Source organism: Gymnodraco acuticeps, unplaced genomic scaffold, assembly GCF_902827175.1.
Source record: "Gymnodraco acuticeps unplaced genomic scaffold, fGymAcu1.1, whole genome shotgun sequence".
In the NCBI taxonomy this organism is placed as follows: Eukaryota; Metazoa; Chordata; class Actinopteri; order Perciformes; family Bathydraconidae; genus Gymnodraco; species Gymnodraco acuticeps.
In genome coordinates, this window is record NW_022990517.1 from 277,756 (window position 1) to 303,688 (window position 25,933).

At 42.0% G+C, this 25,933-nt stretch overlaps 1 protein-coding gene across 1 annotated transcript; it reads right to left on the minus strand.

The window, feature by feature from the left end:
* On the minus strand, nt 1-25,394 carry urod (uroporphyrinogen decarboxylase). Its single transcript, XM_034227169.1, is given in 12 exon segments — nt 1-598; nt 2,121-2,187; nt 3,006-3,106; nt 3,522-3,620; nt 3,622-3,657; nt 3,842-4,003; nt 4,119-4,135; nt 4,138-4,315; nt 6,949-7,011; nt 22,912-22,991; nt 23,118-23,230; nt 25,081-25,394. Coding segments are annotated over 12 exon segments (1,104 nt in total). The 5' UTR covers nt 25,104-25,394; the 3' UTR covers nt 1-433.
* Between the last annotated feature and the right edge of the window lie 539 nt (nt 25,395-25,933).

The window sequence follows — 25,933 nt, forward strand, 5'->3', positions numbered from 1 at the left end:
TGTTAGTGATGAAGAACTCAGTTTTTATTAAAAGATGTTTACAGCTTTTATAAAGGGTAGCCTCAAATTGTTTGAGTGACATTATGGAAACAAATATATCAAAGAAATAGCTTTCATAGGACAAATCCGTTTTGAACATGTTTAAATAAATCAAATATGAGTTCAAATCCCAACCAACTGACATGTGTAACGTACATGCAAAATGGATTGCCGCCATTTCAAATAGAAAAACATAATCCACTCCTGGTCAGATCAACATAGAACAGAAAATCTTGTTATAGAAAACCAACATCTTGTTTATTTTATTCATTTGTTTTTATTTCCCCTCCATGAAAGTCTCTCAAGATGGATTACTCAACAGATAAAGCTGAAACTGTTTTTAATTAAGTAATACGGTATTGGCTTACACACTCCGTCACACAGACATCCACCTTTACATCCGTTTGTTTATCTGTTTAGAGTGTGTGTGCACAGCTTCCACGAAGGCCCCCACGTTCTCGGGGTCCATGTCGGGGTAGAGGCCGTGGCCCAGGTTGGCGATGTAGCCCCTCGTCCCGAAACCCTCCAGCATCTTCTTCACAATCTTTGAAATGTGCTCCTGATGAAGAGAAGGAGGAAGGGGGATTTTAAAATCAGACGTGATTCAACCCCAGCTGGAGAATATCTGTAACAGTTGAGATATTCTTTGGAAGAGGAGCAAGTTTAGGAACTTCTAGTGACGAGTTATTTGTTAACAGAAGTTTTTCAGGATCAATGACAGCATATAAATAGGATTCACAGCATGTAGGCAGGTGCTGACAATAGCAGCCGATGAAACTTGAGAAAATGTTTAGAAGACAAACAGGGTTTTGTTATTTTCATGTTTTATCACAAAACAACAATAGGATTCTACTCTGGATCCATAAATGGGCAATTAACGCTGAACCCTATACAGACAGACCTCAGTTATGCATGTTTTATGACATATTATAAAGAACGCTCTTTTTAGATCTTAAAAAAGAGAAAACTCAAGAATAATCATAATACTGCATATTTTCATCATCTTGGATTGCCAATTTTTACTTTATTCGTTTTTTGGTATAAGACGAAATAAGATATATTTTATTCATCCCAAGTTGGGACATGTTTTTGTTACATCAGCATAAAAAACAAGGCGATTGGAAAATTAAAAAGAATAGAAAATAAACAATTATAAATTAGAAGCATTTAAAAAAATAGAAATAAAACATAATTAACAGTAGAAAATATACAAGTTGACGTGAAGACAGAAATCTGTAAACTATCTGACAAACACGATTGAAGCATGAAGTCTATTACAACCCAGCTGCTGCTATAGAGATTATTTTGTTATGTCATTATGCAGCTCTGTCAAGTTTCATCCTCTCTTGGACATAACAGTGTATCATCACCTACTGTAGGCTATCCTCTCCTCTAATACCTGTCACATTTACACTGAGCATATCATGACTGCTTTTCTTTAGAAAGACATAGCAGCCATCTTTATGTCAAATCATTCCATCTTTATCGCTTCATGACACTTGCATTATAATTATTATTATATTTAAATGTAATACTACGAACTCTGCTACTTTTGTTTGACACATCTCCCACAGCAGGACTGGAAGCCCCCCAGTGTGGTCATACTTTTTTGGGTGAAATAAACTGGTGACATTTAGCAGGCTGACATAAGCATTTTAGTTTGTTGATGTGGGAGAGCTTGGGGAACCTGGTTTTAGAACACTCATACAGACAAACATTACAAAAAAGTATAAACATTTGAAAATACAAACATGTATTTGCATAAGGACCAAAGATTGGTGTTTTGCCAGAGTAACACGATACATTCATTAGGAGAAAGAGCAGGATGATGACACGACCCTTTTTTTCTGAGTTGCTCCTGAAATATATATTTTATACTAATTCATTCACTGTAATATTTGTATATTTACTGTATGTCTTATATCGGTGTTTAACTCTGTTATTGCTTACATTCATTTAATGCAATGCCTTTAAGTATCTCCTTTCAGAGGGACTGCAGTGTTACTGTGTTTGTCTTTTCAAACTAAAGTCATAAAACAGTTAGCTCTGTCAATGAGACACCGAGTGGGGGTGGGGGTTACCTTGGGAGCGTAGAGAGCACAAGGGTCCATGTTTCCCTGCAGGCTGACCTTCCCTCCTGTGCGCTCCCTGAATAAATACACACAACATGTATACATCACTTCATGGGACATTACATTGACTTACATGCATTTCCTGGAGACTTATTCCTAACCATAACCAACACATGCCTAACCCTAACCAAGTCTTCACCCTAAAATTAATGATTCCCCTCATGGGGACCTCCATTTTGTCCCCATACGTGACTGTTGTAAACAGATCACACACACACACACACACACATTACCAACAGGTTAAGTATTTGATGAGCGGAGCAGGAAAACAGACGTTTGTTGACATAAATCCTGCAACCGGTGACGAACAGGGACGGGCGAAGAGGTTCACCCAATGGTTAACCTGCTCCTCAGGAAAGACTCCAGCATGGTGTACGATATCTGCAGAGACTGGCTGAGATGAACTTAGCTTTAAGATTTGTGTTTTGCTGTCTCACCATGACAGAGGACTTTGAGGCTGAAGCTGTATTATTTAGGACTTCATGCATAGACAGACGTATTCATGATCACATTCCATCAATATGTCTTTAGACTTTCTAACTCTATTTTTCTACCAAAGCTAACAAAGAAAGGAAACAGTTCTCACCACACTGGTTGAACCCAGTCCATTTAAACCTCATAATAACTCTGTCCTAATTTACAGACAGACGTATTCATGATCACATTCTATATATATCTCTGTAGACTCTGAATCTGAAACACATGCAGAAAAGCTAGTTTTGGTTGGAACTCAGATTGAATTACTAGTTTGAAAAAGCTAAGGGGCACTGGAGTTAAAAGACGCAGATTACTGCAGTGTGTATGTGTGTGTGTGTGTGTGTGGTGTGTGCATACCGTGCTGCTCTTGGGTCAACGGTCCAGTCCAGCCCGACCACATCATAATGAGATTGAGACAGATCCTCCAAACCGTAATGAGCATCCTTTGCAAACACAATCTGAAAACAAACAGAGAGTTAGATAGAGGAGATTATCAACTAACAACTTTTTGCAGGACTCGTTATTCTCCATTTTGGTGAAATGCTGCCCTCTTCTGGTAATGAACAGGACATTTCACTTATTACAGAGCAGATGAATCGTTAATGATGCCTCCTGGGAAACCGTGTTGTTGAAGCAACAGACTTATGGTAAGAATAGAACAGAGTATTGCAACTAATATAGAAAGCTATTGTGACAAGAGAACAGACTAAATAATACAGCAGGGAAAATAAGTATATAAATAGAGTTGTCACAGTTATAGCGTTTATCATTATCTACTGACACTGTCCAGAGGAATACATGTGTGAGATATTATTACAGCAGGAGGTCTTACTCGCATATTGATATATTTCAATGTTAATGTTTGCAGCTTACCATGGGAATGTCTTTTGCTGTCTCCTTGAGTTTCTCTTTGACGCGGCGAGCAATGTCTCGAAGGTAAGGCAGAGAGAACTCATTAAACCTCCACGGGCCCCAAAATGCCGGCGTGAGACTCGAACACCTGCAGAGCCTGCACAACAAACAGCAGAGGACCAGAAGTATCGTTATTTAAAATAATCTAGATTTACAGATTTTGTGGGACGAAGTACAACAACTGTTTGCCTCCTTTTGTGACCACCCTAAATTGTAATGCGTAATGGCAGTGGCACATATTGTAAACACGGCTCCAGAGATAAAGCGGTAGGAGGTCTAACCTGCGCTCCAGCCGCCACCTGCCCCAGCAGATACTCCACTATCACATCCGTCAGCATCTTCAGCAGCATGTGGCTGGCCTGAGGGTGTCGGTACAGCCAGCGCTTCGCCTTCGAGTGGGTGTTGGAGCCTCCGCCTTCTATCATGTAGGACATCAGCGTCCACTGTGTAGGCACACCACACAGAGAGAGTAAGAATCACAATACTTTTGATTTCATTTTCATGTTTACTTCCAGAAATACCTATGCCGGCTTTTAACTGTCTGTATGATCACTAAACCGGCGCTCCGGTGAACCAATGAGCGGCACTTTGCCATCGATCTTGTGTCTGGTCAGTGTGATGGCTTTGAAGACATAACCCAGTTCCTTCTCCACGTCCACTTTAGGTTGCAGCCGCTGCAGGTCCTCTGGCTCCTTCAGAGGGTCTGGGAATGTTGGACCTTTACCTGGCACCATCTGGACATCCATACCTAAGGCCTGGGAGGGGGAAAATGGATGGGACAGAGATATGAGTAATGGCTGCTATTTATTTTATGGCTGTAGAACTCTGGAAATATATTCCTCATCTACGGGTTTCTACTGAACCTAGCTAATTCCATACTTTATACAAGCCAATGGCACACAGGTGAGCAGGTAACACTGTTTGAGTAACTGATGAGGATTTAAAATCCTGTTAGGGCAGTTTTGGCCTTGTTGTTGTTGTAATTCAAATTGCAGAAATGTGCAGACAAAAGTAATCAGGACAGGACTAATGCGAAGAGATTGGTGTCAAAAAAATAAATCAATACCTTACACTTATTACGCTTTTGTAAAGTTTAAGAATACTGCATACCAGGATTGCTTACTTCTAAGCCTGAACCGCTGTAAGCGTTTCCACTTTTGAACCTCCGAGTTGTTCTTGTGTAACTAAAAGGGGATTGTAGAGGCATGTGAAGCATAGATTCCCTGTGTGCTCAAGTTTTTCAAGCTAGCTACAAAAATGAAGGAATCTGACCTAATTCATGTGACACAAGTCCAAATCTGCTCTAATGGGTCCTCTGCTTGGCGTGCCCTATTGGTTATCAAAGATGGAGGTAAGCAAAGGTGGTATTGTCTCAGGAAAACCAATTTCACATGAAGACTTTTGCATAGAGAAGCTTACCATAGAACCTGATTACACCGAGAGATGCTCAGGCTCAGTCAAGGATGCTCAAAGTTGTCCCGTTTTGTGTGTAGTCTGAATTTGCTAAGAGCCTTGTCCTTTTTGTTGAATAAAATTGCATAAATGTGCATGCAGAAATAGCTGATGGTTGTACTCATTACCAAGAAAATTGGAGTCACCAAGAGAAAGACCTTACACTTATCTGTTTGTAAAGTTTAAGAGTATTTCCTACCAAGGATTGTGTACTATTAGCCTGTACCGCAGTAAAGGGGCCATTCCCCCAGCAAGGGGCAGAGCCTCAGTATCAATGTGCTCGCTCAGGCAGCTCATATGACAAATTGGAATCGATAGAGAAGATTATGGATGACACGCAAATTCATTGAGCATTTCCACTTTAAAATGTCCTCTATTGCCCGAGTTGTTCTTGTGCTACTGAGGGGGATATCTTTAAGATGTTTAAAAACGTTTTAATGTAAGGCGGAATGTATGTAAATATAAGACACTGGTGTCTACGAGAAAAGCTAAAACCTCTCAAAAGGCAATAACCCCTGCATGCGCACCTCCGCCAAAAAAAGAGCACCGGTGGTTAATTTGAAAAAAGGCGCATTGCGCACCAACATTGAGAGAGAGAGAGGGAGAGAGAGAAGAGAAAAGAGAGGAGAGAGGAGAGAGAAAAATATATTTGCGAGTTGCATAGGAACTCAGTCGGCCCGTAGCACTGGCGTTATAGATGTTCGCCTCGGGCGCCAGATCTGTGGAGGCGCTGCGCTGACAGTTCTTGGGAGGGAAAAAAACATTTTTGACCGTTGGTGCCTATCCTAATTTTCGGCCTGATTGTAACAACATTCATAATTAAGTAAATGTAACACCCTTTTCACCCCGGTTACACGTTTATTTTTGCCCTGTACGATGGGCGCTGTAAGTGATGAAAATGGGGGATGTTGGCTTATCTGGCGCCCACAGCTCACAGCTAACGTGGCGAGTGAGCGTGGAGAGAGAGAAGGGCGCCCCACCCGGTACCGGGCGCTGTTGGTTATTAGAATCTGTTGCTAGCTGCTCTAACGGATGTAAGAAGAAGAAGATGTTTCTTCTACAATGATGTGGAGGGAGAGTCCTCTCCAGTCAGACTGAGAGGCTGATACTACAAGCTCAGTGAGGTAAAGGACTCTTGAGTGTTTAGATAGTTCACTTTAGTCTAAGTTCAAACAGTTTTGGTCACAATTTATGTAAACACATATTTCCAAGGCACTCCTTTATAATTATTGGGATAAACAGGTCAGGTGTGAAATCATTCCAATGTATACTACAGTATAGGAAAGTAACCAAATTATCCTTTAAAACTGGAGATTAAAAAATAAAATGCATAAATAAATAAATGTTAAGGTAAAATAAGATATGAATGAACAACACAAATAAAATAAGTTACATTCATTTGTTGATTGGCTATGGTAGGTTATTGGTTATGTTCACATACTTATTTTGATTACATCCACTTGTCTAAGATGACAACAGAGACTTTCGACCACAAACCCAGCTGTTGACTTGTGGATGCAAGCAGCTAATCACAGACTCAACCAGAGAGAAAGAAGTAGCCTACATCATCAGCTACCATGTCTGACAGAGAGGAAGACAGTGAGGAGAACAGTGATGACAGCTTGTAGGATTACTGGTCGTGCTAAATGTTGTCTTGTGTTCACCTCTGCATGTGTGTTCTGTGTTCACCTCTGCATGTGTGTTTCAGTTGCCGTGTGTCTGGGCAATAAAGTCAAGACCCCCTCAAAAGTTACGGTTTATTTCATTTTAAGGATGAGCACCAAGCAACATCTCCAGGTGCTCCTTTGAGAACCAGGGCAAAAAAGTTATGTGCACCCCTGAATATAATGTTCAATGTTATTATGCCACTTCCTCTTGATATCACAGAAATAGATGTAATGTCAACATGTTAATGAATGAGTCCTGATAACGTTACCTGTGGGATAACCAGGATGTCAGAGAAGATGATGGCAGCATCGAAGGGGAAACGTCTCAGAGGCTGAAAGCGGAATAAAAGAAAGACAGTTTTTAATTAAAAAACAATAGAAACCGGTTGTTTATTGCCTAAAGGACTTCACAAAAAAAAATTGTCCCTCTGGAATTGCTTTTTTGTTTTTAGATTTGTATCTTTTCAGGGACTATAGTTAAAAAACAATATGGGTGTTTAATTGGTATTGCTTAGTTTGCATAACTGCAGCCTATGATTGATTCGGAAATGCGTCACTCTATATTCTTTTAGATATGCAAAATCAATTAACATCTATATCTCCAGAAGTCTGTCAAATACTACCAAAAGTATTTGGATACAGGAAAATAAAATGTCCTAATTGACATTCAGTATATTGTTGTTCTGTGTTTACCACATGTGTGTAAAGTGATCACATTTTTTTTTAAAACTCAAATTTAACTTTTGTAGCATCTTAGGTTTTAATACGGATACAAAATCAACTTGTTTGACAATTATTTAAGTGGTGAGAATGTGTGTGGATAGCCGTGTCTCTCCAGTGGCAGAGTCAGTTCTATTTCGTTTATGGCTTCGCCCTCTAAGGCTATCGCTATTGGGTTTACTATCGGGCCTCCTTCCGGTATAAATAGGGAGGTTGCCCGGCGATCTGCTCCCTCTTTTCTTCAGCAACCAGCAGTTTACTGAAGCACGAGAAAAGCAACATCATGAGCAATAAAGAGTGTGTCCGTATTTGCCCTTCGTGCAATACGGGCTACATTATGAGCTACGATTTGCATCCAATATGCGCAGCCTGTCTGGGGCCAGAGCACGCGGACGCGGCTCTCAGCCAGCAGGTCGCATGTCCTCACTATGTGCGTCTTCCTTCATCCGAACAGGAAGCGAAGGCGGACGCTCTAGCTGCTTGCGGGTGAGGAAGACGTCTGGGGTGGGCAGGAGCCCATCCAGAACAAACCACCGTCGCTGTGCGCAGCCCGTGGCGGTGTCCCAGGCGAGGACAGCCAGCGGTTGAAGCAGCAGCGACACCAGCAGCCAACCGGCCACAGCGGCAGACGGACAGACACCAGCAGCAACAGCAGCCGAGGCGTCAGAATCGTCCGTCAGCGGCGGCCGGGGCACCGGCGTCTGCTCCATGAGAGCCGCCGAGGAGAACAGAGCGGCCTTGACGGTTTGGGAGGGGAGAGTGTGAGGAAAATAAAAAGAAGCTTATTTTCCAACATGTTGGCTGAGTCATCAGTTTTCAAATGTGTTTCACATATCCCCCACTCTGGGTAAACCAGCTGCCTATGACGCTATCGGTTAATAGCCAGCAGGATTCGTTACAAAAGCCTGCGCATTTTAATCTATCGATTAATAAGCTGCGGGAGCACAGGTAACTACACCAGCTGCCTTCAATCTGGTGATTAGTAGGCAGCATGGTTCGCTGCAGGGTTCTGGTGGTTATAACTTTCGGTTATTAAACCACAGACCTCGCGGCATTCCTCTATCCGAGATACGCCACCTACACACGGTGACAATAAGCCATGAGCGCCGTGGTAACGCCTCATGTGGTTATCACTGCACACACCTCCACCCATCCTCTGAGCGTGTACGCGCATCATGATGAGAGGCGGAGTGAATGCAACGTGTGGAGGCCTCCTCACAGCCTTTTCGCTAGGCCCACCTTGGGTTGCCTCACGGGGGCCTCCGCCCCCCCACCAGGAGAGGGGGGGTAAAAAGGGAGTGAGGTACTCCCGTTCGGCGTCTGCTCCATGAGAGCCGCCGAGGAAGCAGAGCGGCCTTGACGGTTGGGGGAGACAGTGTGAGGAAAATAAAAGAAGATTATTTCCCCAACATGTTGGCTGAGTCATCAGTTTCAATGTGTTTCACATATCCCCCACTCTGGCCGGTGAGCCAGCTGCCATGACCTATCGGTTAATAGCCAGCCGGGTTCGGTACAAAAGCCTGCGCTATTTAATCTATCGATTAATAAGCTGCGGAGCACAGTAATTACACCAGCTGCCTTCAATCTGGTGATTAGTAAGGCAGCAGGGTTCGCTGCAGGGATCTGATGGTTTATGACTCTTCGGTTATTAAACCACAGACCTCGCGGCATTCTTCTGTCCCGAGATACGCCACCTATACACGGTCATAATAAGCCCAGGAGCGCAGTGTTAACGCCTCATGTGGATATTACTGCACACCACTCCACCCATCCTCTGAGCGTGTACACGCCTCATGATGCGAGGGCGGAGTGATACGGCAGCGTGTGGAGGCCTCCGCACAGCCATTTCGCTCTAGGCCCACCTTGGGTTGCCTCACGGGCAGCGGCGGCGAGGGCTCTGGCGTGGCTCATCGTCATGACAACCACAACACATCTCGAGCATGCGCGCACCGCTGGTCCGAGTGTTTCTCAGTGTGGCAGCGCATGTGTTTGATGGACAGATGGATGAACAGGCTGATCAGCAGAGGGTACACCCTGCAGGTTCGCCTCCCCCCCCACAGTTCAAACGGGATACAGGTGACATGCCTAACATCCCGTGAACAGTGTCTTGCGCTCCAAGCAGAGCTACGGGAACTCCTGTTGAAAGAGGCTATTTCCAGGGTTCCCCAGGAGGAAGAAAATCAGGGGTATTACTCCCGCTATTTTCTTATCTCGAAAAAGACGGGGAATGAGACCCATCCTCGACCTGTTTCACATGCTGACGGTCAAAAAGGTGCTAGAGTGTGTTCACCAGGGAGATTGGTTCACCTCTATAGACCTAAAGGATGCATACTTCCATGTACCCATCATTCCGCAACACAGGAAATTCCTGCGGTTTTCATTCCAGGGAATAGCGTACCAGTACAACCGTCTGCCGTTCGGCTATTCCCTGGCTCCTCGTACTTTTTCAAAGTGTGTAGAGACGGCGTGGCAGCCGCTACACAGAGGAGGGATGAGAGTACTATTTTTACCTGGACGACCTGCTGCTGCATGGCTCGCTCCAGGGAGGAAGCGACTTTACAGACGGTACAACTCATATCGTATCTGTCAAAGCTGGGTTTCATGATAAATTGGGAAAAGAGCTGTCCTATTCCAGCCCAGAGTATTGTTTACCTGGGTGGAATTGAACTCAGCCCGCATGAGAGGACGACTCTCACGGCAGAAAGTGGAGTGGACACGCTGACAGCTCTCCTTCGACGTGTCACACCCCGCAGCATGGTGACGAAAAAGCCCCCCACAGTTCAATGGGATACAGGAAACACTCCTGTCCTCCCAGAAGCTATGTCTTGCGCTCCAAATCCGAGCTGCTGGAACTCCTGTTGAAAGAGGATATTTCCAGGTTTCCTCAAAGGGAGGAAAATCAGGGGTTTTCACTCCCGTTATTTTTCTAATCCCGAAAAAGACTGGGGCAATGAGACAGGGGCTGGAATGTGTTCACCAGGATGACTGGTTCACTTCCACCTGAAGGATGCATACTTCCACGTACCCATCATCCCGAAACACAGGAAATTCCTGCGGTTTCTCATTTCAGGGAATATCAGACCAGACAATCGTCTGCCGTTTGGATATTTCCTGGCTCCTCCCATTTTTGTGTAGAGAAGGCTGGAGCCGCTACACAGAGGAGGATGAGAGGGTGGTTTCCTTTGGACGACCTGCTAGTTGCTGGCTCGCTCCAGGGAGGAAGTCGCTTACAGACTGGTACATCTCATATCGCATCTGTCAAAGCCATGGGTTTCATAATAAATTGGAAGAAGAGCTGTTCCCTTCCCTCTCAGACAAACGTTATCTGAAGTGGAATTAAAAACTCAGCCAGCAGCAGAGCGCTCTCTGGCAGCGAGTGAGAAACTGACAGCTCTCCTCCGGCGTGTCACAAACCACACAGCCCTCTCCGTAACGCAGCTGCTCGGCATTAGCGTCAGCTGGTCACGGGGGGGATTCCCCTGGGTCTCCCCCACAGGGGGAGTCTCCAGAGGGGCTTCATTCACTGCAGAAGCCTGCTGTTTTAACCTATTGGTTTATAAACTGCAGAGCTCGAGGCATTCCTCTGTCCCAGATATGCCTTACACATGGTCATAATAAATCCACGAGCACTGTTATAACGCCTCATGAGGACAGCATACACACACCTCTCATCCTCTGGGCGTGTACGCGCCTCATGATGAGAGACAGAGTGGAATGCAGCGTGTGGAAACTCCCTCGCAGCTTTTTTGCTTCACGGGCAGCAGTGGCGAGGGCGTGGCACATCACCATGACGACCATTACGGCACATCACAGAGAAGCCTCTCCCCCCAGCAGTTCCATGGGATGCAAGAGGTCGGAGGAAGAAGAAACATCTCATCTCCTCTGCCCGGTGCGCGCGCTGTCTGCTATGTAGCGCGCACGACGGCATTGCGCCGTTCTCAGCGCCTGTTTGTGCATTACAGAGAGCGCTCGATCGGGCAAACCTCTGTCTACACAACGGCTGTCACACTGGCTGTGTGAGGCTGTGTCACAGGCATATGTCTCCTCTGGGGTGGAACCCCCGGAGAATATCAAAGCGCACTCAACCAGAGGAATTTCCTCCTCCTCGGTGTTGCGTGGAGGAATGTCAGTGGAAGATATTTGCACGGCTGCATCTTGGTCTTCCCCCTGTTCATTTATTCAATTTTATTTGAGGGATGTCTCCCTTTCCTCGCTGACACGCCCTGTACTGCGTGTCCTGTCAGAGTGAGTGACGTCAGGGATCCAGCTGTGCGCCTCTCTCCTGCCTCGCCGCACACAGAGAGCGGCCCTTTTTCCCCTCGTAGGAGAGGGACGTTCCCCTTCCTCTGACACACTTCGTAGGGAGTGCCTGGTCAGAGTGAGTGACGTCAGGGATCCAGCTGAGAGCTCTCCTACCTGGCTGACACGGAGAGAGCGGCTGTTCCCCCTCTATGATCGCAGGACAAGGTGCGACCTTCGTCTCTACTTTCTCACAGCGGTCGGTATGTATTGTTTCCAGCCTTCACCCCGTCAGGAAAACAGGTATGTTTTCTCCAGGGACGGGGATGTGCCATTACGCATGGCACAACAGGCAGGGGGGTGTTATTAAGCAGGTATGTCTGTGCTTCTAGTGCTGGACGGACCCAGTGGGGCGCAGACTACATCATGCTTCGCCCTTAACCCAATAGCGATAGCCTTAGAGGGCGAAGCCATATACAAAATAGAACTGAGGTTACCTACTGTAACCCAGCTTCTATGAGTATTGGCGCAGCCCTCTAAGCGCTGGGCCCCACTGGCTCTACGAATAGCTGAAGAAAAGTTATATTGTATGGGAGCAGATCGCCGGGCAACCTCCCTATTTATACCGGAAGGAGGCCCGAGGGTGGGGCCCACCTAGCGGGTGGGCGTGGACTACAAGTGTTTTCATAGCCTTAGAGGGCTGCGCCAATACTCATAGAAGCTGGGTTACAGTAGGTAACCTCAGTTAGTCCGCTTCACTGGGGAAAAAGCTCCACAGTTGGAAACCCAGGGGAGTACTACTCACCAAAAAGTAGCCATTAATCAGAATCATTTCATTCATGCCAGTGTTGTTTACAAGTACTCATTGTCATGCTGCTTATTATGTGTCTATGCAGGTTGGCCCATTGCTAGTGCCCTTTTGGTTTTGCTCTCATAGTTTCTCCCTATCTAAAATTCCAGCCTATAAATCCTACCTACATCATACAGAGCTGACATTACACTTGAAACACATTCCCTAGTTTACCACTATGTTCAGCTCAGCATCTGCGATATTAATCATGGATGTGTTTATACCCTCCATTTCGTATATTCCTTTTTTCTTCAGAAATCATTCACTTCATGTTTTTGAAATATAAAAACAGTTATTAACATCTATATCTCCACAAGTCTCTATTTAAATGCTACTAAAATGGACACAAACATACTTTGGATACTAGATATAAAGTTTGTTAAATAGTTTCACGAGGCAGGTCTGCATTGACAATCAGACTTTAAAATGTGTCAACAAAAATACCCCTGTTTTGCACACGGTAGAAACAGTGCTAGCCATCTGTTGTGAACTCTTCTGGTTAAAGAGCTACTTGATCAATTTCAAAACACCAATGTGTCTGTTAAAGCGTTTTAGGCTCGATAAGACAGATGGACCCCATTTTTGCACATGATGTGTACAATTGTGAGTAGGTGTGTGAAAAGCCATGTCTCTCCAGGTGGTATTTCAGTAAGGATGGTGCATTCTCTGGGATTTAAAAAGTCCAGCGTTTTATTTTCCAAATAGGCGATGATGCGTTTGCCAACAACGTAGCAATTTATGTTTGTTGTTTGTCTAGATCAGTGCTTCTCAAAGTGTGGTCCGCGGACCACTGGTGATCCGTGAGCGCCCCCTAGTGGTCCGTGAGTATATTAGTAACATTTCACATTTTAAATAAATAAATAAATTTCAGTTTTCCGCACTCTCGCGGGAATATCTCCGCAATGGAGCGAGGTTAAGTTTCACTTTCGATTGCATGATATAGCTGTTAGGGAAATAATTGTCCTAGACTCCTAGATATGACGTACAGGACCAACCCTGACGTCTGTTTATCTCCTTTAAGGACATAGGCTGCTTGAGCCATAATGTTATTGTTCCCATTCTGTGACCGGTCAACACTAGGTCACAGATGGTCTGTTGTTGTGGGTGCACTGGGACACTTCCTTCTTTGTTGTTTGTGGACTCCAAGGTATGACATCTTCGAGGCCATAAGTGACGGACGCAAGTGACTCAGTGTGCCCAACTGTTTAAACTATCTTATCAAAATATGTTGATTACTCTCTGTGAAACCTGTTAAATGGGCTAACAAGAGAGAGGTGCTCCAGAATTGACGTGGCAACCACCCGTGCAGTCAGACCGTGACTGCTGTGACCTCTCCGGCCGTAACTCCAAATAAACCTCCAGTGTTTGACATCAAACCTCCTGCTCTACCGTGTCTCCTTCCTGAGTCGGTGACTCCCACTGCATTGCTACACAGAAGTTTCCTCTACAAATTGGCGTTGTCGGCAGGATACCAACAAATCTTCAGAGCTGGTAAGTGTGATTTTCAAATCTACATTTGGACATTGCCTTATCAGAATCTGTGATTGACGGTATCCTAAAAAATTACCTGTGAAACTGAGCGGCTGTGTTTCGTTTTTGGTTAATGAACATTTGGGGATAATAAACCCAGGGGATCAGTGTCTGGGGACTCAGTCCTGGCTGATTTTCTCTGTGTGTGCTGCTCGGGACGGAAGTGCCATACAAGCATACACAGCTCATGTTTAGAGAGACCTTAAAAAAAGGCATCAGTGAAGTGGAGCTTCTGTGTGAAAGCAATGTAAAAGATTTGTATTGGACAAATCGCCGAATTCTGGGGGTTTTAGCGGCCAAACACAGCAGTTAAAAATAAGCAGCCAGAGATATTACTGCTATCGCCTCTGTAAACACGGCTCCAGCTGCAAGCTCGGGTGTGTGTGTAAAACCTCCCTGTGTTTGTGGGGCTGGAGCTGTGCAGCTGAGAGGGAGAAAGTCACAGCTTTTGTCTATAGCTTTAACTCACACCACCGCCATCTCTATTAAAAACGAAATGGTCTAAAAGCACTCGTTGTTTGTGACCGTCTTCTACATTGCTGGCAAGGCCGGGGCAGCACGAGATGTGTGCATCACCCGATGCGCCACAGCTCCCTATACATGGCTAGAGGACCTGGTGGCGGTCCGGGTTGCATACATACAATTATAGGCTAATTGATCACGGGTGGGCAGTGGCAAGCAAAGTGTAGAACAAAACTGTGTTTCATCATTGCAAATGAACTCGATAGCAAGTGTATAGGCTGGTCGAGTAGGACTACAGTTAACTGGGCTGTTTTTGGAGAGAAAGGGTAGAGGAAAAAGTCTATGTTCTCCTGGTTGGGGGTTCATAGCGCCACTGATGGAGTAGTGGTTGTCGCAAGAGGATAAGCTAGTTATTGCTTTTGGACGGTCTTCAGGCACGATCTTAGCACTTGTACAAGGGTGGACGCGCGAGTCAAGGCGCCCCACTAGAGATAATTCCCTACCCCCTCTGAAACCTCATAATTCGGACTAAATTGAGCTGGATGAGCCTTGCTGTCACGCTGGTGTTTATTACGAGTTCATGTTTTGTTTGTCTGATTGTTTGTATGGGGGGTCTATATTGGTTTGTCCCGCCGTCTTGTGTATGTTTTGTAACAACTAATAATGAATCAGTCCATAGACAGGGTAAAATGAACTAAACTTTAGTTATCTCACCAAAAGTAAATGACTTGAGAAAAATAAATAATATAAAGATGTAAAGCAAAATTCTGGTCGTATAAATGTGCTGCAAAATGAAAATAAATAGCAAAAGAGTGTTTTTATGTCCTGCATCTGAGTGTGCAGGGGAAAATGTAAACAAGAAGCCCACTGTTCAGGGTGTGCGCTAGGTGTAAGAAGAAAAGAAGATTATTGCTTTAAGAATCCATTCTTAAATGGTATTGCTGGTATGTCAAGATATGTTTGTGACCTTGTATAAATCCTATGCCCCGTCCTGCGCCCCGAGACCCTCAGAGACTTGCCTGAGGAGATCAGGGTTGCAAAATCTGTTTTTGTAGGTCAATGTTGTATTATTTGTTTTCATTAATTGTTGTTGAAAACTTTTGCGCTGTTGCTGCAAAATGGAAACTTTGTTTGATTATCTGTTCCAACTGGCCACTGGAATCAGGATAATTAATATAAGTTGAAGTTCAATTACAGTTTTAAAAATAGTTTAACATTCTTTATTAAACTGCTTCAAATTATTTCTCGTATCAACCAATTGGTCTCCATAGACATTACTAAAATTAAAATAGTTGTTAAACTACTGACAAGTTTTCTGAAACCGAGCTTATGAACAACAGAGTAAAGGTCGCTGGTTAAGCCAGGATCAATATATTTGTTGAAGTTTTTTATTGTGTGCATAATAAATGTGTTAAATTAATTGAGCAATTCTTTAAAAAGTATAATGTTGCAATCTCTTTAAAATAAGTAATTACAGTTAAAAAATAGGTGTTGTTTTCCAATGGCCTCTCTTTCACAGGCACTTTGAATCATAACACTTCCAAGTCCTACAGAGATCAGTATCACTTTGTGTTGCAAGCCAAATCCAGGGGTTCTACTCGAGCCCAATTTTAAATACCATAAAGAAAAGTATTGAACCCAGCTCGAGCTAAATGTGAAATGTATTTAATTAATGTACAAGTGTTTTGATTTATTTAAAATGTTCCAGTCTAGCTTCCTTCGAGTTTAGTGTAAACAACATATTGGTTCTCATAACATTCTCACTGCTGTGCTGTCCCAAATGTTTTAAACCTTGGGCAGACAAGCACACCCACACACCCACACACACACTTTGGATGAGTATTCACTTTATCCAAATTGTAAATTGTTGCCTTCTTTAAAGTTATTAGTAATTCAAGATTAATTATTAAATTAAATTAGGTACATAACATAGAATAAATAAAATAACTTTGACTTGATCATTTTGTTCACAACATTAGACCTTGTCCTCTCATCTCTACTAGAATAAGATAAGTGTGCATGTTTGGGTGTTTTAACACTCCTGTAATGTACCTAATCTTGTTATCTTTTTCATTACAGAGCTGGGAAAATGGTGTATTGCTTAGATTCTGATCCGTGCAAGTCCAATTTTGACTGACTTTAGTTCTAATGTTAATGTTAATTTGATTTCAACCCATAAGGAATTATTTAGATTAACTCAACATTTTACATGATGGATTAGTGTTCCACATTTCTTTTCCCCACTCATTTATTGTGCAATTAGGCCAATGGTAAAGAGAGACATTGATGACCTTGTGTCCCTTTTGTTAGTACGTGGTTCCATTTTGTCTATGGCCTTGGACGGCTTCACTAAGAGTCACCCAGTTCTACCCTGCTACAGTCCGGCTGAGTGCAGTCACAGAGATGCTATGGCTGCTCTACATGAAATTACATTAATGGTCTGGTCCGAGAATGGACACCATTCCCTGCTCCCAGAGACAATGAAGCTCCTCAAACTGAACATTACAGCCATTGATACTGTCTCACGTGGGTCTGCTCCCCCCACCGAGCCATGAACTAAAAGCTTGACATCTGCTTTGAACACCTGGAAGCCTCCCCGCCAAACCAGCACCAACCCTTGGGTCAGTCAGATGGGACTAACGGCTTCACTTAGGGCATTTGGGTCAGACACATGACTCTCGTTACCGCAGAGTGTTTTTTTTTTTTTTTTAAGGCTATTCATACTGCTCTGCAGAGGATGCCTGTAGGTTGGCAAGCTGTTAAAAGCCCTAATGTCAGGGGCCTCTTAGTTCTACATGTATTCACATTATATGGACAATGTTTCCACCTGGTAAAACTAAAGGCTGCACGGTACTCAGGCTACAATACGACCATTCTGTTCTGCTCTAACAATTAAATTGATAGATTCTACATCAAAACAATTAGCTTTTATTGTTTCCAATGATAACGTCACCTTAAGTGGAGGAATGCAAACCTGTTTTCAAATGTAAGGTTTTGAATTTGTTTGACATTTCTCAGTAATGATGACACCCTCAGACACCCAATTCCATTCATGCTATGCCTTCAGTGGTGACTCAGATGTTAAGGGGGATGAAGCTTTTCCTCCCAAATCAGATATGCTTTGTTTTTCAACAAAGGTATACATTTCCTGCATAATCTATGTTTCTCACAATAGTTTTTATAAGCTGCACACAGGTGATACTGAGTCTTCTCGAGTAATAGATTACACCATGCTTAAATAGACTCCTAAGTTATTATTTCATATGAGACATATGTAAGAAAAGGGAGGGAAGAGTCAATTATATTGAGTAATTGATTTTATATTGGAACATTTATTTCTCAAACCTGTTTTATGGAAGAGGAAAATATTTCTGATAAACTAATATGTTATCAAACGGTAAATGGTGAATTAATATAACATTTAGAATCATTGAGAAGGGGTGATATCCACAGGGACTAGCTCACATTTAAATTACAATAACATTTCTCTACTTTGGACTGATGAGTATATGATTCTTGCATGTTAAATGACTAACACAAAACTTACATTTATGCATGTGCATGTGTTAGGAAGGCTCCCAAATCATTCTGAGGGGCCTATCCTATTTTTGTAATTAAATGATAATGTACTAATCCATTACTTTGAGTTGTCTGCACTCAGGAAAACATCCCTATCAAGTGTTAACCCAATAACTAGGACAGCTCTGAAGGCCAAGGGTCAGAGAGAGAGGGTCACACTCTCCGGCTGCAGAGGGCACCCCCAGCCACGGGCAAGGAGGCACGAGGTCGTTCGAGATGAGAGGATTCTAATCTTCAACTATCTGAGGAGATGGGATGCTTCTTCACCATTCTGCTCGGTGGGCTCAGGCAGACAACCCTGCGGGACGAGCAAGGACTTCAGAGGCTTCATACAAGGTTCCTTGTTTCTTGGAGGAGCAGATGTCTTCCTAACCTCTCCCATCACGGGGGGAGACCTGGATGCGCCACTTGGAATACGCAGTTGCACTGCTCTCAAGCAGATAGCAGAAGGAATGCAGGCAGATGAGCCTCCATTTCACTGGGGGGATCATACAGTGCTCACTGAATTGAGCCACAAAAGCAGAGCAATTGGGGGGTTGAAATATGGCGCTCTGATGACGAAGAGTTTGAGCCAATCAGCACCTCAGTGCTAATCTACAGTATCAGGATGCCTTTACACACCAGACACTCTTTGTCATAAAGAGAGGAGGAGAACGAGTCAGAAAGACTGAAGGACACGTTCTTCCAGCTCTCGTACAAAGATGAACTTTGCATTGATTTTATATCTTGGATGTTTACAGATGTACAATTAATGACTGTCTTTATATTTCCAATGACCAGACATGTGTTGAATAGTGGTGATTAATATATTTTTGCCGGATCAGATTACACTTTCGCACTAAACAAAATTAATTAATTAATATTTTCAGATTGAATAATAAGATATTTCTACTATTATCACAGATAATGTTAATATCCTTAATCGTCCAGCAATCAGGCTTAACAACACTACTCTTTAATGTATTATCCATGCACAGAAAGACCTACAATGATGTTTCAAGTACTGGATTAATTTCAATATTTATAATATTTCATATAACAATTATGTAGCATATTTGATCCTCAAATTAGAGAAGTATAAATTAAAGAAATTGATATTCTATATTCAACATTAGATAAACACAGAAGAATCCTTTCCAAGTACCATAAGTAGCTCAGGTAAGTATGGCTACTAGGAATACTTGATAGACTTAATTTGGTACAGATCAGTGGTAGCATTTACAAATGTAATAATTCAAGGTTTAAAAATGTTTAATCCTTCCTTTCCAGGTTTTTACAAAAGTCTTTGAATATTTGCCTAACTTTTCCTTTTCAGATTTTGAACAATGTACTTGACTAAAATGAATGTATTGATTTGACTAAGTGCCTTACTCTTGACTAAAGCGTATTTAAGTAAACGTAAAAGTAATCCTAAAATTGAGGACACTGCAATTTTGCAGATTACAGATTGATCAAATCACCAGTGTGAATTCTATACTCTAACTGTGAATTTGTAGCTGGATCTCTTACGATCCTGAGTTATAAAATGCTTTTGACTAGTGATTGCCTTGAAGTAAATCTTTAAAGCGGCAAGCTGGTTTTGATTTTATAGTTTGATGAATGAAATTAACTAATGGTAAATGATAAAAGATATTAGTTTAAAACAAATATTTATCTATTTATGCACCTGTGTTTTATGTGTGTTCATTATTGTGCTTTTGACAAAAGATGATCAAACACTGATGAGAGATGATTTTTCCTATTATGATTGGCTGTATCAATCATTGTGATTGAATGTTTCAATCTTATTCCACTTTGTGATGTAATTAATGTAAGGTGAGACCACACTCAAATCTGGAGACGCCTATTGAGTTAATTATTGACCAAATTATTATTAGACTAATGTTTTTAGGTTATCATAAATGATAAAAAGAGAGGACTGTTATGGAAATAATTGTCCTAGACTCCTAGATATGACGTACAGGACCAACCCTGACGTCTGTTTATCTCCTTTAAGGACATAGGCTGCTTGAGCCATAATGTTATTGTTCCCATTCTGTGACCGGTCAACACTAGGTCACAGATGGTCTGTTGTTGTGGGTGCACTGAGACACTTCCTTCTTTGTTGCTTATGGACTCCAAGTAGGGCTGTGCGATTATGGCAAAAATCATAATCACGATTATTTGGTCAATAATTGATATCACGATTATTTTGACGATTATTCATTGACCATTTATTGAACTTTAAAACAAATAATATTTTACCAATAAACAAGATCAACAAATATGTTGGAGCGCACTTCCAAAACCATACTAAACATATATTAATATGATAAATAAAAATAAATTAGACCAAAATAAATGAAATCAAATATGTTGCAGTGCACTGTCACAACCTACTGAAAACTCCTTAACATATAGCCAACATTTTGGTAAAACATATTCAACATATTCCACTCAGTTAAATGTTGAAGGCTGGCCAACCGTCATGGTCCAAAAGTAACAGGAAATAAATGTTGAACTACAATTTAAGACCAAATAAAAATGTTTAGGCCACCATGGTCACACCATGCTGGTAGGGCTGCTCATGTCATCTCTTAAAGATTTTTTGCAAGAAACACCAGGCTGTTTACATGGTCTGGTTTCAGAGATGAGCGCAGGCAGGTGACGATATTGCCACATGTACTGAAGACCCTCTCTGAAGAGGAACTTGTGGCAGTGCTGCCACATATGACACAGGAAAAAAAGAAAAGACTCTGAAGAACCCTTTCTTTGCCATTATATAAAAATAGTGTTGCTACAAAAGTATAAATGAGGCTTACTAATAAGACAACTCAGATCTGAAGCTACACAGTAATCTGCTGCAGCAACAGTGCAATAAAAAAGACAACATTAATAGAATCAAACCCATTTTTTGTTGCATTTTATTAGAGTATAAAAATAAATGCCTTTAAAATAGGATGCAAGCAACAATAGTTTCTGAACTGATAGACTATAATCAATTTAAACAGAACAGATCTTAATGTTTGCATTCTTATACCATTTTGTACAATAATTATAATGAATAAGTTCAAACAAACTAAAACTTACAGCTGATTAATAACGGTATCTAAATTGAGTTTTATTATATCAAAACCTGTTGAAATGCTGCTGTTATTTTTACTGTCCCCAAAAAGCGCATCGGCAGCCTCCAGGAATGCTTCTTTCATAACTTCGCCGTCTTCGAAAGACTTCATGTGTTTCGCAAGAACGTGACTGACACGATAAGATGCTCTGGTAGCAGCCTTGCTCTTGTTGTTGGGCCTGGTGAAAATGGACTGCTGTGCATGTAGCTGTCCTTTCAGGCCCCTCCCCTTTTGGAGCGTAGGGCAGAATTAGGAGGGAATTCCGTCTCGTAGCGTTTGTGCACTGTTTTGAAATGCCGCTCCTAAATTACCCTTCTTCGATAAAGCCACGCTCGCATTGCAGATGAGACAGATGGACTTTGAATTGGAATAGATACAAAAATAATGATCCTCCCACTCGGAGTGAAAATTATATATTTTGGGCTTTTTTGCTTCTGCCATAATTGCGGTCTTGTGTGCGTGCGGACTGTCACTCCTGTTGACCATCCATGCTGTTGACACGGACAACGTCAGCGAACTAGTGCACTGCTCACCAGCCACGCCCGGACACATGGGGTGAGGCCGGCCAATCACAAAGCTTTGATGCGTTCAAGTGCATTATTCTGGCACGGGAACATTATGTTACAGGACATTAACGATAAAACAGAATATTGTTGTTCTATTTTTAGACACATCTCGCGATCGACTGGGAATCTCCCCGCGACCCTTCTTTTTAACTAGTTGCTGCTCTTGTTCTGAGATCTTCGCTTGCGCTGAACACTCACAACACATGTCACTCCCACGTGGCCGAGTGGGCTTTTAGGGAGGGGCGAAAGCGCACCCAGCAAAATAATCGTATTTTGTCAATTATGCTGTTTTCCTAATCGTCGCAAGCCATAATCGTAATCGCGATTAAAATACGATTAATTGCACAGCCCTAACTCCAAGGTATGACTTCTTCGAGGCCATAAGTGACGGACGCAAGTGACTCAGTGTGCCCAACTGTCTAAAGCTATCTTATCAAAATATGTTGATTACTCTCTGTGAAACCAGTTAAATGGGCTAACAAGAGAGAGGCGCTCCAGAGTTGACGTGGCAATCCACCCGTGCAGTCTCACCGTGACTGCTGTGACTTGTGATGTGAACTCTCCGGCCGTAACTCCAAATAAATCATCAGTGTTTGACATCAAAGCTCCTGCTCTACCGTGTCTCCTTCCTGAGTCGGTGACTCCCACTGCATTGCTACACAGAAGTTTCCTCTACAATAGCCCAGCGCAACACCTTCATCACACATGTTGCCACTTGTTTGTACCATTTTCAGGTGATTTGTAATCTGTTCTAGAAAAACGATGTGTTTTTTGATATTTGTGGAGTTTTTTATTGGTTAAGTGGTCCTTGGTATGAAAATGTTTGAGAAACACTGGTCAAGATTGATGCACTGATTTAACAAACAGGCCACATGTCCTTTTTTCGTATTTCCATATATTGCCCAGAATATTTTCCCCAATATCGTGCATCCCTAATGTGTTCATGAGCAGAAATGTAGCACAACAGGAGAATGTAAGCAATTCTCTGTTTATTTAAAGGGCAAAAGAGTATTTTCTTGTTTAAGTCAATGAAAGATCATTAGAAATAGAAGTGCAGTCATATATAACACTGCTCTCTTCTGGGGTAAGTCAGAACACTATTTAAAAATAATAATAATATTTCATGTTTTCATATTATTGACATTTGACTTTTCATAATAAGTTTGAAAAACACTGCTATACCTGCAGAGTGAGCTCACAGCAGGCCTCCGGCGACCGACATGTGTCAAAGAAGTCCTTCCCTGCTCTGAACTCACGAAACTCTGAAAATTCAATTCAACAAAATATTAGCCTATGTCTTCACAATTCAAAAGGTTAAATAAAACAATAATGCAAAGAAAGTCTGTGACTTTTGTTAGGAGAGATGATTTGATCACTGATCACAGTACCTGGTAGGTATCGTCCAGCCTGCCTCATACACCACACAGGGACATGTTCAGTTTCCTCTCCTCGTGCGGCTCGCAGGAATGTATCGTTCTTGAGCTGGGGGAAGTCCTTGGGGCTGAATAAAAAAGAAACATACCCTCGGTTTAGCCTCAGTCTTTTTTAAGCAATGATGCCTTGAAGAGTCATGTTCAAAGCAGCGCCAGACAGCTGAGTATTCACAATGCTACCCTATCTGTAAAAACAACAAAAGTTAAAGTAAACCATTCAGGATGTAATCTAAATAGAACCCTCACTGCATTATGAAGAATAGGAATTTCACAACACAAAAATGCTGTAGCGGATACCAATACCAGAGACTTTCCACCTGTTTCAATACCAATCCGATACCACAGTAAAAAACTCAAACAAAAATCCCAATTATTTTTAACATTTAGCTTTTTATGACATTCACATTCTGGGTTTTGTTGTTAAGGAGTTAAACAAATCATCATATTCCCTCTAATATCTCTTTTATATTGTTGTAAAAAAATATACTTGAATTATTTTCTCACCTAACCCAACACCCTTTAGTTTCAAGGTTAAAAGGTGTATCTATGCTTCCTTTCTTTCTTTCTCTGTTCCTTTTGTGCTACTAACAAAATTACGCAGAAGTTTGTAGACCAAGACAGCTAAAATTGGATGTGATAAAACTACACCAGAGCCACTTTACCCAGCCAGTACCGGAACAAACGCAGAGGTAAGTAACGTACATTTTTCTCTCAGTTTCAGGGATGTGACTCTTCTTGTTGTTGACAATGAATCACATTCAATATTTGTAGTTGACTACCATTCGTATTATTATTCACACCGATTTCAATCAGCTTTTATTTGTAGAACACAGAATACAATGGTATTAGAAAAGTAAAACATTCAAAAAGTAATTGCCCTTTTTGAGGGGTTTGGCTGGAAGTGTCCTAATCAATATAGCCCAGGGGTTACAGCAAGCTTCCGTTATCTAACATCCAGGCAAACCCCTCCCTTTCCTCAGCGATCATATGGACAGAAGAGCACAAATGAACGAAATGAGAGATATGAGAGATACCACTTCTCCACCCTTTTATCATCTTCAAACAGTAGGAAAACGGTTGAATGAAAAGCTGCTTTACATGTATCGGTGATGCATCACAAGCTGAAATTTAACTTGGACTTGAAACTAACTTTTCTATGGATTATTGAGAATAGCTTTGACTTAATTTAAACATTGAAGCCTGCAAACTAAACAAAATGTTAACTTTAACTGTAACAAATGAATAGGTAACTGGCATTTAACTGGGATAACTAAAACTAAAGAAGGATACTACTTGTATTCCACTCCCTCAGTATCCAAAGCAGTTGGTAAAAGATCATTTATGTTCAAAGCACCTTCAGATTGGAATAATTTACCATCAAACATAAAATGCTTGACTTCCTTTCAAGTGTTTAGAGTTTTAAAACGCTTTGTCTTCTTATTTTGAGGTGAATTGTACATGCTATCCATGATTTAACACGTAGAAAACATTATGTTTGTATTTACTGTATTTGTTCATGGCCTCTCTGTGGCCATATAGTGGTAATTTTCAAATGTGTAACCTCTAAATTGTGTGTTGTGATTGTAGTTGGTTCTTCTGAATGTCTTGCTGTTTGTATTATGTCAGGACCCCCTTGAAAACGAGATTGTTCATCTCAAGGGCTTTATTCTCAATAAATACATTTCAGTATACTATTTGAAAAGATCAATATTCCGAAGATGTATTGTTTCCAGGGTTAACGTTAATATAATGACAAAAACACGATTAGAAAACGATAAACATCATGCTATATTCAATTCATATTATGTAAAGGAATGCTTTTCTAAGAGTGATACAGGAACGTTTCATAATGTCACTCAGCAAGAACCCAAATGCTAGCATTTAATCTAAGGTAGTCCTGTGTTTTAGAATTACTTACAGGATTAAATCGTTTTGGCTCATGTCGGCGGGTCTGTGGGGGAGACAGGTTACTCAGACGGTCCTCGGTCTCTCTGTGGAGATGTCAGCTGCGTCCTGCGGCTCCTCGACGGTCAGTAAAACCTGCTTTCACAATCCTGTCTGCCTCTACACTTCGCTGCTGGGCGCGGCCATCTTGAAATACCATGTGACCATCCCGGAAAATGAGCCGCGCATTCAAAATAAAATGCTTCCCGTTTGATTTTTATAAAATGTTATTCATGTGTATGTACATCGATAACACATTATTCATGTCACACAATGTATCTCATAGTGAAACAATAAATTATAGCAATGACAATAGTAATGCCTCCAAGAGATGAGAGTAACACTTACGTCACTTCCGGGCAAAAATTACGGCCCCGCCCACTTTTGGGGGAAAACAACGCTGTCATTTGAATGGCGGTCAATACAAATTCTGAAGTTTTTGCCAATCCGATCACGTTTTTTTGAAAACCGTCGATTTTTGGATCTTCAAAGAGCCCGATTACGATGGCCAGACAGGCAAACAATTACATTTGATCATTGGTAATCGACAATCGGTCTTGATATATGGTTAAATTAAAATCAGTAGGCGAGGCTGTAATTTCTCCAGCTGTTACTCTCATGAGCGAGGCGGAACATAATTGTTGTATCATGCCAACAAGCTGCCGTGTCGTTTATTGCACATCAAACATTAAAAATAATCCAGAGTTCAGTGTTTCTGTACTTCCTCTAAGAAGAAAGGACAGTAAAAGAAGACCTCTGTGGCTTCAGGCTCGATCGCCATTCAAATGACAGCGTTGTTTCCCCCAAAAGTGGGCGGAGACGTTATT